The 14037-nt window shown below is 39.7% G+C and overlaps 2 protein-coding genes across 2 annotated transcripts; one reads left to right on the top strand and one right to left on the bottom strand.

Annotated features, from left to right (window-relative positions):
* Positions 1–2033: 2033 nt before the first annotated feature.
* Positions 2034–4190, bottom strand: LOC134655951 (cysteine protease ATG4D). Its single transcript, XM_063511464.1, has one exon. The coding sequence runs from the start codon at positions 4001–4003 to the stop codon at positions 2579–2581; it is 1425 nt and encodes a 474-aa protein (XP_063367534.1). The 5' UTR covers positions 4004–4190; the 3' UTR covers positions 2034–2578.
* Positions 4191–4818: 628 nt separating this feature from the next.
* Positions 4819–14037, top strand: LOC134655941 (U3 small nucleolar RNA-associated protein 25 homolog). Its single transcript, XM_063511454.1, has 8 exons — positions 4819–5365; positions 5573–6181; positions 6494–6736; positions 6960–7234; positions 10533–10688; positions 11722–11917; positions 12645–12821; positions 13815–14037. Exons 1-8 carry the CDS (start codon positions 4877–4879, stop codon positions 13977–13979), a joined length of 2310 nt encoding a protein of 769 aa, XP_063367524.1. The 5' UTR covers positions 4819–4876; the 3' UTR covers positions 13980–14037.

The following is a 14037-nucleotide window of genomic DNA, read 5'->3' as shown; positions in this document are numbered from 1 at the left end:
AAGAATAAAATAAAGTGTGAATAGACCAAAAACGTAAACTCCAGAACAAAAAACAACGTTTCCGACTGTAATCCATACAATATTGCATCCTGCAATCGAACGTCGAAGTAGAAACTGGATCGTAAAACGCTCTTAGGTCATTCATGCCTTGTATATAATATACATACATTACATTGTATATAATATTTATTTCTTTGGGATGCCATTTTGGGTTGGATAAATTCTACTTTGCTTCTCTTTATGACATGGAGAGTGCTATTTTAACCGCCAATTAAAGAATTCCAATCCCAATAGATCATTCCAACATATTATGAGGTATATACGAACTATAACGGAATGACGGTCGCGATTAGGTATTTTTATTTTCGCGGGTATATTAAGTACAAATTTTCTCTTCAATTAACTATGCGTGATTCTATTTACATACATATATTATATAAGTAAATATGTGCCTACCGATAAATTACGCAATCAACTTGATTGCTTCAACATATTCGTAAGTATCGTCAAGATAGCATATAAGACGATTGTGCTGTGCACTTTAGGTATAGGCCAATTGGTTTGGCAATTGGATTGGCATAAGTTAAAATGTGGTTATGAGCCCGGTTAGAATCTTCTTGTTAAAGACATTAAGAGTAAAGTGTGCAACCGTAATACCTTTTGTCCATTCCTAATTAGATATGCTGTTAATGTGTGGGAACCCATATTCCTATTAAGCTTGCATTCAAGTTAGTAGATAATCTTCATATTCTTCAGTCTATTTTTATAGAGTATAATATAGTGGCGTGGTGTGATATACTTACGTTGCTTAAAGCCTTTAAGTACCCTTTTTTTATCACTCCTATGAATTAAGCAGTGAATCTGAATAAAAATACACATATATGTCGCAACATCATCATCAATGGCGACCAGCGACCAACACGTTGTGTTGAGAAATTTAACATTGGTACTTGAATCCGGTTTCTAATACATTAATAAAATTAGAAGGATGAAACTGATATTGCAATGGTACTGTACAAAATTACATCACATTCTAAACTCTTTACGGACCTTTTAATGGTCTTGTATCTATATAATAAGATTTATAAGTTTGTCTAATTTAATAAGAATGTAGGTTAGGTAGTCAAACTCAAACCTACCAGAGTACCTATGACATCGAGTTTTTAGGTTTTCCTCTAACGAAGGAATAAAAAACGTGCAGGTTAAAAAAAAGAAGGCGGAACAAAAACGTATTTTTGACCAAGGGGGCCGAAGACGATAAAGGTTAAAAGATCCAGGGTAATATATACAATACAACGCGCTAAATTACCTAAATGTCGTTTTGTAAATAACTAGAAAGCTGACAGTTACTTAACATATCTTGTGGCGTGGAAAACCCGACTTTAATCCATAAGTATAAGAAACAATTTTGACACGTAATTGATGTGACTTTTGATATTCTGGTACTTAAGTAATTCAACCGTTTCTTAAAAAAAGTTCGGTGGCCCTTAACAAATGTTTATTAAATAATAATTCCTGATACGAGTACGTGTTAATTTTACTGAAGTATGTGACGGTACGGTACCGTGGGCCAAGAAAGTGGTCTACCAGATTTTGACAAGTTTCTGCGAGATCTAACGATCGCTAAGGTTCACAATTGTCACTGACATAATATTATTGCAAGGGGAAATCGACTTTGTTGTCTCACGACGTTCAAACGAACCTCAACCGTAGGGTGGTAGACCACATTTTTGGCCGACTGTACCTAGCTCAAGATCCATGGGTAAATTGTAAAAATGGTGGAATGTATTTTTATAACGTGTGTAGATAAATGTAAAGTGCAGCAGTTTTATTTGTATTAAAAACAATAAACATCTTCGCAACTGTTATATTTGTTTTGTTGTCAAAATATTACATGTTTTATATTGGATTTATAGCTAATGAGTTGGTAATGGTAAACCATGATATCCACTTTACAGCCCAGCTGAACAAACTAGTTGAAGTCTAACATTTTTAATAGGAAAAAATGAAGCTTTTAAATTTTTTACTCTTTTGTATTACATTTGGATACTGTTTGACAATGCAATATCCAGACTGATAAATGGTTATTCATTTAACATTACCAGTTTTACTTGTATATTGCATAGCAGCCTCTATTTCAAGATTTTATACTCATCCTAGTTTTATATTGATTTGTATAAAATAAAACCTAATACTTTTTAGCAATATAAGTTATTAAAAAACTAGCAGGTAACTAGACCTTGAAATGCATGAGCCTTAGTGGAAATGAATAATAATATTATGATACGAAAGTTTTAAGTACATACATTCTGTTATTTACCAGAAATGTTCCTATGATAAGCGCATGTGTGTCGACCTTGTGTATCACTAATCATGTTATATACACTCAAGTGAGCATGAACATATATTACAGCACACAGAGATCTTCATTACAATAAACATAATAATTAATAACATCAATAAATTAACTAAAAAAACCTTACAGATAATGCAGTACCCAATAAAATGATCTACTTTAAAATAACTGATATACACAATAATTGCAATCATAATATTTGGTATAACTAATATAAGTAAACTAAACTAAAACAAATTCCTCCGACTCGATGTCTGTATCACTGTCATTGATGCTGGGAGTCACCCAGTTCTGCTCTGATTCATAAATTGAGTATCTTATGTTTGGGGGGTTCATGACTGAACTACGGGAGCCAGGGTGTATTGAAAATATTGGGTATTCATTGTTTGATGATACTCCCTGAGGGATGAGAAAAGACTTGATTATGTTTATATATGTCTCAAAGTCGTGCTCAGTAGCAAGGTAAAATCCAATACAGCATGAGGGATCCATTTTACTAATAGGCATCTTTCTTGGAGAATGGCAGTGGAAGGACTGCATGGCAAAGTTGGGCTGCCAAACATCAACCATCTCTTGACAGTAATGTGGATCTAAATGTATTAATCTATCATCTTGATAGCCAACAAAGTAAAGTGAATGCTTAGGCCGCCCACCAATAATCCCAATACAAAAGTCCAGGGTTAAGAGAGAAGTCAGGCAGGGCCCATAAATAGGATTCAACTTATCAGTGCCTAACTTGACAGGCACCAGTAGTATCAGGGACTTCCAGCTTCCACTGGGTAGCTTACATAAATCTTGTATATCTTTGATATACACAGTAGAGTCTTGAGCAACATAAACTTCTAAGGAATCAAATTCATAATTTTCTTTAGAAGCAGCATTTAGCACGGCCTGCAAGCAGTGGGCAACAGAAGCTGGTCCATACCAATCTCCAGGTTTTTTGCCCAAGTTTTCCCCTAACTTTACCATCTGGTGGATGGAGAGGGGACTGTTCACTGATGACTTATCTCCAAACCATTTTATTATCATTCGATGAAGGCAGTCTTCTTGAAATTCTCTTGCATTTTGAATAGGCTTTTCAGGAGTCCAGCGCCAAGTTCTTCCAAGGAAATGGCACACTAGTGCTTGTGCTAGTAACATTTGTCCACTCCTCAACATGCAGCCCCACCCACAGTCTGTGGTGAATGAAGAACCTGACATTGTAGGAAACTCTCTTCGGTAGGTCATCCATATTTTACTTACAAAATCAGACTTGAATCCTTCAATTCCTTCACCATAAATTTGTTCCATGGGTTGAAGTGCTGTGGCTTCCATACCGATCTCTGTAGAGGACTCCAAGGAACCGGTCGGGCTTAACTTTCGATGATAGCACCGCCCTAAAAGCCATACTGGTGATTCTTTTGAAAAACTAGTCTTCAATTTCACAGTCCAACCGAACTTAACGTTGTTCCACATAGACAGCAATCTGGATTCGACTTTCCCTTTAAGATCTTGCAAGTCGTCAGTTTCACGTCCATTTTGATGGGTGGGTGCAGGTGGAGCAGGTGCAGCTCTAGTAGCGATTCTCATTGGAGTGCTATTAGGAACACCATTATCCGAAGTTATGTGTAGTTGGGAGCTCTGAGCGATGTTATTAGCACGGTTCATTGTGTACCATACAAATAAGTTCAAATTTCAATAACATGCCGGCGGCAATACATTCCTTGAAGCCAAATTCTTGACCCACAACCAGGAAGCATTTCGTTGCTTTGTGACTAATCTTTCAAAACGGCTACTCCTATTTTACATGCAAGCAAAACGAAGTCTTTCTTTCTTTTAGTTACAAATGTCATTTTGACAAACGATGTGACAGTAGTAACGCGAAAATGCGTTTGAGTTACAGATAAAACCGACTCATTGTATCTAGTCACTTAAAATTTTGTCGAATGTGCAAGCTCTATAGCTCCCTTCACACTCGCGTTCGCGGCTTCGCGCCGCGATTCACGCACATAGTCTGGAGGGGGCTTAAAGCTGTAACACACTACCGCACCGCGAACTGGTTGCGGCACCCATAAGTGAGAGCGAGAAACAGATCTCTTTCTCGCTCTCATTTATGGGTGCGACGCACCAAGGTCGCGGTGCGGTGCGATAGTGTGTTATCGATAGAAATCGGTTAATCGATTTATCGATAGAAAGCAAAAAAATTAAGATTATCATGTTGTCAACCCTGTTTATAATTTCAAATGCACGGACCATCTATAAATGGTCAACCAAATCTTGTCAGTAGAAAAAGGCGCGAAATTCAGATTTTCTATGGGACGATATCCCTTCGCGCCTACATTTTTCAAATTTGCCGCCTCTTTCTAATGACATGATCTGTTTGACCAAGTATATATGACCATCTATGACTAAAATGAAACGTAAATGTCAATGTGTCAAACGCACGTTTTCGTTGGTATCTCTACCAAACATCTACCAAAACATTGCTTTTTCTTTGAATTTAAACTACCTATTTTATCTCTTCCAATTGTTTAATTCAAAATGGGTCGAGGAAAAGGAGGTAAGTTTCATAAAAGCAATAAGAAGCAACACACAAGTCATTTCAAAAAGAAGAAAGAGAAAAAAATTGAGGTTGTTAACAAAAAGGCTATATTTAACCGATACAAAAATAAGCAAAAGGTTGAAGAAGAGAACTTGAAGAAGGAGCAACTGGAACGGAAGCTAAAACAGCAGCAGGCGGCATACTCGGAGAGCGAGGAAGAAGAAGATCCTTATGGAATGCTAGTTTCCTGTTTCAGTCAGCCAAAAAAACAAAAAGTTGTAATAGATAGTGATGAAAGTGATAGTGAACAGGAACCGGAACATGAGAGTGGCGATGAAGACATGGCCAGTGAACAGGGAGATGTGGACAGCAAACAGGAAGTCATAGCAAGTGAGAATGGAGACGATAATGGTGGTGGTGATGACAGTGAACAGGATTCAGAAGATTTGCAGGAAGAAGAAGAGCAGGGCAGTGACTTAGAGATAAAAGTAAGATACTACATAATAAAACTATTTAGGACACTAAATAATTTTAATATATGTTTAACCCCTCGTATGCTTTAGACACGGATCCGTGTGTGCCGTGCGTGGGAATTTAAATCTATTGTTTTAAATGTCAAGGTAATTTTTTCCTATTATCAAATCTGGCAGACGGGTTAAATTTAAAAATAAATTTAAAATACTTTTTTATTGCAGGTAAAATCTTCACACAAAGCTGAAAATGAGGAACAGGACTCTTCCAATGATCCGTTTATCAAGCACCTACAATATGAACTTGGGGAAGATCTCCTAGTCAGTCTCTCAAATCCATCTCCAGAGAATTTGGACCAAGTTGAGAAAACATGGCCAATTCTTGGTAACATATCTGTAACCATACCCAAACCTGTTAAGTTGAAAGCCAAAGTAAAACCTAAAATTTCTTTACTTGAAGAAAAACCTTCAGCGCCAACAGGCACTGTTCCAGAAATAGCGAGCACAGATTTTAAACAGATGTTCATAAAATCCCAAATACATGGTAACATTGTGTCTGCAAACAAAACTAATTTAATCAAGAATGATTTGGAGCTCACTGAAGTGTTCACTCCTCTGCAGAGGGAACTATTTGGTTTAATGAACAACTATCAAGATCTTTACTACCCAGAGAGGACTTTTACTAATGCTGAAGAAATTCGCTTTACATATTGTTTGCATGTGGTCAACCATATGTTGAAGACAAGAACTAAGATTCTTCATCATAATTCCAAGCTTAGTAAAAAGACTGACCCTTCTGAGGAATATAGAGACCAAGGCTTAGTCAGACCAAAGGTAATTAATTTTGTATAAAACTCTAACTTTTTAGTGATGCACTGTTTTATGATGCCTATTCACTTTCCTATTATTGCCCAAATTTTCAAGTTGCATATTTCATGCTTCATTACACTATAATCTTGCATGGTTCGTAATCAGTGAAGGTCAATAATATTTGTAGTCAGTGCCACTGACATAATTTTTCTTATTCAACTATCCATTTCTATGAGCCATCTTATTGAGAATTCATTTGAAAATAGTACTTTCAGCAATTTACCAAGAATTTACCATATGCACAAATCTAGTTATACTGCTTACTCTATTTTCAAGGTACTGATACTAGTTCCATTCAAAAGTGCAGCATACAAAGTAGTCAAGACCATAATGGACATCCTAGTGCCCAAGGAAGCGGGCCAGGTGGTCAACAAGAACCGGTTTGAGGAGGAGTTCACCGGTGGCGAGCTCGCCATGCCACAGAAGAACCCTAAACCGGAGGATTATGAACTGATGTTCAGTGGGAATACTGATGACACTTTTAGATTAGCTATGACTTTAACTAAGAAAACATTGAAGGTAAGTTGTATTAGCCTAATATATATTTTCCGGCAATGTTTCTTTTATATTGTCTTAAGGTGATGATGGTGCCAAATGCGGCACAAGGTTGCTGTGCCAGAGTATAAATTAAATATTGCTGGGGGCCCTTCCCTTCATACAAGAAATCTATATTTTTCATTGTTGTCTTGTGTGATGATCAATAACCGTGCGGCCGGCACTTATTATTAACGTCTTGTTACAGTTGTACACAGACTTCTACTCATCAGACATCATAGTGGCTTCTCCCCTCGGTCTGCGCATGATTGTCGGCGCGGAGGGCGAAGAGGATCGCGACTACGACTTCCTGGCCTCAATAGAAGTCCTGATCATGGACCAGACAGATGTGTTCCTAATGCAGAACTGGGACCATCTTCTGCACTGCCTGGACCACTTCCATTTACAGCCGCAGAAGACGCGTGATACTGATTTTTCTAGGGTCCGATCGTGGGCTATTAATGGCTGGTCTAAATATTACAGGTTAGTTTCACATAAGCAACCAAAGTCATACTTCCTAGTTTCAATAGAACTCCTTATCCTGGACTACACAGATGTGTTCCTGATGCAGAACTGGGACCATCTACTGCACTGCCTGGACCACTTCCATTTACAGCCGCAGAAGACGCGTGATACTGATTTCTCTAGGGTCCGATCGTGGGCTATTAATGGCTGGTCTAAATATTACAGGTTAGTTTCACATAAGCAACCAAAGTCATACTTCCTAGTTTCAATAGAACTCCTTATCCTGGACTACACAGATGTGTTCCTGATGCAGAACTGGGACCATCTACTGCACTGCCTGGACCACTTCCATTTACAGCCGCAGAAGACGCGTGATACTGATTTCTCTAGGGTCCGATCATGGGCTATCAATGGCTGGTCTAAATATTACAGGTTAGTTTCACATAAGCAACCAAACTCATACTTCCTAGTTTCAACAGAACTCCTTATCTTGGAGCAGACAGATATGTTCCTAATGCAGAACTGGGGCCATCTACTGCACTGCCTGGACCACTTCCATTTACAGCCGCAGAAGACGCGTGATACTGATTTCTCTAGGGTCCGATCGTGGGCTATTAATGGCTGGTCTAAATATTACAGGTTAGTTTCACATAAGCAACCAAAGTCATACTTCCTAGTTTCAATAGAACTCCTTATCCTGGACTACACAGATGTGTTCCTGATGCAGAACTGGGACCATCTACTGCACTGCCTGGACCACTTCCATTTACAGCCGCAGAAGACGCGTGATACTGATTTCTCTAGGGTCCGATCGTGGGCTATTAATGGCTGGTCTAAATATTACAGGTTAGTTTCACATAAGCAACCAAAGTCATACTTCCTAGTTTCAATAGAACTCCTTATCCTGGACTACACAGATGTGTTCCTGATGCAGAACTGGGACCATCTACTGCACTGCCTGGACCACTTCCATTTACAGCCGCAGAAGACGCGTGATACTGATTTTTCTAGGGTCCGATCGTGGGCTATCAATGGCTGGTCTAAATATTACAGCCATTACAGGTTAGTTTTCACATAAGCAATCAAACTCATACTTCCTAGTTTTATTGGAACACTTTATTCTGGACCACACAGATGTGTTCCTAATGCAGAACTGGGACCATCTACTGCACTGCCTGGACCACTTCCATTTACAGCCGCAGAAGACGCGTGATACTGATTTTTCTAGGGTCCGATCGTGGGCTATCAATGGCTGGTCTAAATATTACAGGTTAGTTTCACATAAGCAACCAAACTCATACTTCCTAGTTTCAACAGAACTCCTTATCTTGGACCAGACAGATATGTTCCTAATGCAGAACTGGGACCATCTACTGCACTGCCTGGACCACTTCCATTTACAGCCGCAGAAGACGCGTGATACTGATTTCTCTAGGGTCCGATCGTGGGCTATCAATGTATGGTCTAAATATTACAGGTTAGTTTTCACATAAGCAATCAAACTCATACTTCCTAGTTTCAATAGAACTCTTTATTCTGGACCACACAGATGTGTTCCTAATGCAGAACTGGGGCCATCTACTGCACTGCCTGGACCACTTCCATTTACAGCCGCAGAAGACGCGTGATACTGATTTTTCTAGGAACCGATGGGGTAGGATGGGGGATAGGATGATAATGGATGGTCTAAATACTACAGGTTAATTTCCAAATTCACCGCTTTTAGCTTCAATATAGAAGTCTTGATCCTGGATTAGACAGATGTGGATGTTACCATCCACTGGATCTGATGCGGATTATGATTTTTGTAGAGTCAGATCGTGCTCTATTTATTATAGGTTTGGATCGTCTAACTAAAGTATTGTAGGTGTAGGTGCAATATACATAGGTTAGTTATATTCGGAGTAACGTAAGAATTGATATTAGACATTATGAATTGATCCTTATATAGGTGTGCATGAATGAAGCTAAGGCAAAACTAGCAGTTAAACGGTAGGTCTTAGCTTCATATATATAAGGGTCAAGGGTCAATTTATAATTGTCAAAATTCAATTCTTACGTTACTCGTACTATACGAGTATGTGCAGCAATCTTGGGGAACCGCAGAAATGACGACATCAAAAGAACGGCTGGATCAAATAGGGTGCAAAGAGCACAAAATAGAACAGAATGGCAAAAATTGAAGGAGGCCTACATCTTAAACATTGAAAAGGGCTAAAAAGAAGAGAAGAAGACGTTACTTGGGGCTTTTAAGTGTATATAGTTCACGAAAATAATTGTCCTAGTAAACTGTCACAAAACATTATTTCATACCGATGCTAGTTTTTAGTCGTTCGTACAGACGTGACCAAAACGTGTCGTGATTATCGCTGGGCTAACCTTATTTCTGTTAACGTCCTACGACCGACGACCGGCCCTTATTCGTTTTGAATGCGCTCTGATAAAAGATATATTACTTATTATAGGAATAAACAGCGTATCTAAATGGTAAGCGCGATCTATTTATACTGCACTGGAAAGCGGTCGGTATTAAGTGCTTGCCTGATTTATGCATTACATACTGTACCGAAAATATCTTGTTTATAAGATTTATGTTTATTTGATACGCGTCAGGCGCGAGTTCACGTAGGCATATATTTTTATAGACAGTTCTACAACTATACCACGACAGTCGTACGACTTTACTAGGTTAAACGAAAAGTCCTGAAATGAAAACATACTTAAGATTTAGTTAAAAATGACTTTTAATGCTCAGGGTCGGTTGCACCACACTGTTGCCATCGTTAAAGAGTTCGCTAAATTTTATTGTATGGAAACTTTCATAGTAAACCGCGACCGCGCGCCGGCTGACGTTGATCAGTCTGTCAAGTACGGATGGTGCAACTGGCACTTATTGTGTTAATTTCCGACACCAATTAACGTTGAAAATCAGTCAGATAAAGTTATTTGGATTTATTTCTATTCATCCAATATACGAAATATTTGACAAGTAAAGGATGTCCGTCAACGTATGTTGTGTGATCTACGTAGGTAGGTATACATAGACTAGGAATCCTCTAGACTGAGTTTAGAGCAATTATTTCATGAAACCGATGCTGCCAAAAATACGGGGGTGCGGGGGGACGAGGTGAGCGAATCCCGTGCCGTGATTGGTCCGTTCAAAGACACGGACCAATCACGGCACGGGATTGACTCGAAGATGGAGTAAAACTACCGTATGAGTGGCAGAGGGGGTAGCGTTACTATGCTCAGTCTAGAGGATGTCTTGTCTGTGTAGGTATATGTCTGTGGTGTTTGATTTACATTATCTTTCCAGGCAAACGTTGATCTTCAGCTCGGTGGCGTTGCCGGAGATAAAGTCTATTCTCAACCATAAGTGCCGGAACTACGCCGGCAAGGCGGTGGTCGCGAGCCCGTGCGACGACGGGAGCATGCAGCAAGTTTTATTGCAAATGCCGCAGATCTTTCATAGGTATTTATGGAGACTATTTATAGGAATGTATTTATTTCAGTCCGAATAAACACGGAAGCTGACATGACGATGCTATGCCGTTTTATTGCTCGTGGAGTAATATGAACATCATAAACAAATTTAATTTTAGTATATCGTTGTAGTAGTCTAGTAGGTCAGGTAGCTGCTCAATTGAGACATAGTGCACTTGCCATTTCGCACAATGTTTTTTTTTTAATTTATTCTGTTAATCTTCCACTCATGAGCAGCCTGGGCTAAGGCTTCTCTCCTTTTCTACTTCTCTCTTGTCTTTGGGCCGAGAAATTCGCCTATTCCGTGGTAACGCTAAATAGTAGAGCCTTCCTCTTCTCGGCTTGCCTCTGCTACGATGGCCATTTTGGCCTATCTGTCTACGTGCATCCGGCAGACATGGTCAGCCCAGTCCCATTTCAATCTGGTGTTTTCTTCCCAATTATCCAACTTATCCTATCGCGCAACCTAAATATAATCTAAAACAGTTTTAGCCGCCTAAGGCCCAGCCATACAAATGCAAAAACCAAAATTTGAACCTAGAGTGCAGGGAATAGAGTTGATTTTTATTTATTTGAAAATTTAACAAAACAAAGGAAAACGCTGTTCCAATTGAATACGGTTTCAATTTCATCGAACTGAAGAAGTACTATAGGTAGGACCTTGGGCCTTAGGAGGTTAGATTAACGTAAAATTAAAGTTCATATGGTTCAACCAGTGGTTCAACCCTTAGTGTAAGGCCTGAGAGAACGCTCGAAGCGGAGCGTTCGGCGGGGCGTGCAGCGTAGCGTCGGGGTCAGGAGTAATTTGAGCAGCGTGCACTAAGGCCGCTCCTATATGTTTGCATTTGTTTAACATGCACGCCGCACGCCCCGCCCCGCTGCACGCCAACTCGAGCGTCCACTCAGACCTTACACTTAGACCGCCAAATACGTCAAATGACGCGTGCGACTACAGCCTATTATCACCCGCACGATAGGCGTCGTGGCATTACGAGGGATATTCACATAAATTACTATTGTAGGTTTAATGCAAGTACTCCGCTGGCCGCGGTAGACGCCAGGTTCGAGTACTTCGTGAAAGAAGTCCTGCCGAAGCAGCGGGACCCTCTCATGGGCCACACGCTCATCTATGTGCCCAGTTACTTCGACTACGTGCGGATACGTAACTACTTTAAAAAGGAAGATATAGGATTCGTGCAGATTTGCGAATACTCTAAGGTAAGTTTACTTTGTGCGTATACACAGAACTTGGATAAGGAATATGGCCTCAAAATCGATAAAGGATAGTTTGCAGTGTTGTGGTTATCTGGTTCGAAGGACCAATCATAAAATTACTTTTCTGTTATTAATTACGTTATTGTACGTGTTATTGGTACGCATACTTGATTCGGCATTTAGGAACCAATAGGTACTTACTTATAGTGACATGCTGACAATTGAAGATTTGTGCGTGGATGATTGAGATCAGGGATGTTGCGAATATCCGCATCCGCATCCGCAACCGCGGAACTTCCGCATTATTTTCAACATCCGCATCTGCATCCGCATCCGCATAAAATCGATACGGATTTAATGCGGATGCGGATGTGGAACAGGTCGGTACACGACGTCTTAGCTTCGGCGTAAGTGCTAGACTGCTAGGTAATTTAGTCATTAGCCAAAAAAACCTATTAGAAATTAGCAGTCAAGCGTGAGTAGGACTTAATGTACCTACGGAACCCTTGGAACGCGAGTCCGACTCGCATTTGGCCGGTTTTTTGAAATAAAAATTACTAAAATGTAATATTTGACGTTTTTTATGTACCTATCTTGACATCCGCATCCGCGGATGTGAACCTTTAAAAATCTGCATCCGCGGAAGTAATCATCCGCAACATCCCTGATTGAGATAGTAGTTTAATTACACACACACACACACTACATATTTACTACATATTTGTTTTAGGATGGTAAAATCGCTCGAGCCCGCGATATGTTCTTCCACACAGAAGCGCACTTCCTGTTGTACTCGGAGAGGGTGCACTTCTTCAGGCGGTTCAGGATAAAAGGCATCCGGCACATCATATTCTACCAACCGCCGACGTATCCGCATTTCTATTCGGAGATGTGTAATCTTATGCAGGTACTTATTTTCTTTCGTTCTAAGTTTGAATACATGACTGCATACATTGCATACTAACATGATAAATGTGAAAGTAACTCTGTCTGTCTGTCTATCTGTATGTTACCTCTTCAAGGTTAAACCGCTGATTTAAATAAATGTATTTTCTTTCTTTCTTTTCTTTCTTTGGTTTAGATAAAATTTGGTACAGTAGGTATAGAAATAGTTTAAGTCTGGGGGAAGGACATAGGCCAGTTTTTATCATGAAAATCATCATCATACAATGCAGACGAAGTGGCGGGCAGAAGCTAGTTATACATACATTCATTTAGCTGCTAATCCATATTCATTCTAAATAGTAGAGATGCCCCGAATAGTGGTTTTGGCCGAATACCGAATATTCGGCATAACATGCGAACATTTTGAGTCACGTTAATTATGAAAATTGTTCGCCAGCAAAGCACAACGTTTGCTTTGGTTTAACTTTTGTTCACTCAGAACTAGTGAATGTAGTTAGAGTCAATCAAATCAGAGCCATGATAGAAATAAAATTATTTGTAATCAACAAATTCTCAATAACAGGGTCTTCGTATTTAACAACTTTCCAAGAAAACGTGTTAAAATTAAATATAGTGGTTTGCGGTTATTTTTATTGTGTAATTTTACTAATTTTTCTTTTTAGGTCGGTGCAACAGATATTCGGTATTCGGCCGAATAGTAGGCAACATTCGGCCTAATACCGAATATTCGGCAAAATGGGCGAATAGGCCGAATACCGAATAGTTGTGCCGAATATTCGTGGCATCTCTACTAAATAGTACTGATTGTATCAAATGGCGGTCCTAGTTTTTAGGTGAAATTAGACTGGACCATGTTCATGTCATTGCCACAACGGCGACTGATTGTACGAAGTTTGTTGTGATGGTTTGGTTTCCTAAAATTTGCATTGATCCGGTAGTATCAACACATTTGTCTCTTAGCCACCATTCACCATTCGTTCTTATTTTGTTGCAGGAATCGAACCAAAACAAATACGGCGGCAGCGAGTTCAACATGTCCGTGACAACCCTAATGTGCAAGTACGACGCAGCGCGCGCCGCCTCCGTCGCGGGCGCCGCGCGCGTCGCGGCCATCCTGCGCTCGGACAAGCCCGTGCACATGTACATCACCGGCGAGTGATTTTATGTTTTACTTTTATGGATTTAAGGTTCATTTTTAAAGGTTTAACCTTGGCGAC

Source organism: Cydia amplana, chromosome 17 (assembly GCF_948474715.1).
Source record: "Cydia amplana chromosome 17, ilCydAmpl1.1, whole genome shotgun sequence".
NCBI classification, from domain to species: domain Eukaryota; kingdom Metazoa; phylum Arthropoda; class Insecta; order Lepidoptera; family Tortricidae; genus Cydia; species Cydia amplana.
Note: the sequence above shows the minus strand (reverse complement) of the source record. Positions and strands in the feature narration are given on the sequence as shown.

Bases quoted from the DNA above. Each gene is read 5' to 3' on its own strand.
- LOC134655951 (XM_063511464.1), bottom strand. From the start codon at position 4,003: ATGAACCGTGCTAATAACATCGCTCAGAGCTCCCAACTACACATAACT.
- LOC134655941 (XM_063511454.1), top strand. From the start codon at position 4,877: ATGGGTCGAGGAAAAGGAGGTAAGTTTCATAAAAGCAATAAGAAGCAA. The intron at 5,366-5,572 runs GTAAGATACTAC...TTTTTATTGCAG, and splicing joins GCAGTGACTTAGAGATAAAA to GTAAAATCTTCACACAAAGC. The intron at 7,235-10,532 runs GTTAGTTTCACA...TTATCTTTCCAG, and splicing joins GGCTGGTCTAAATATTACAG to GCAAACGTTGATCTTCAGCT.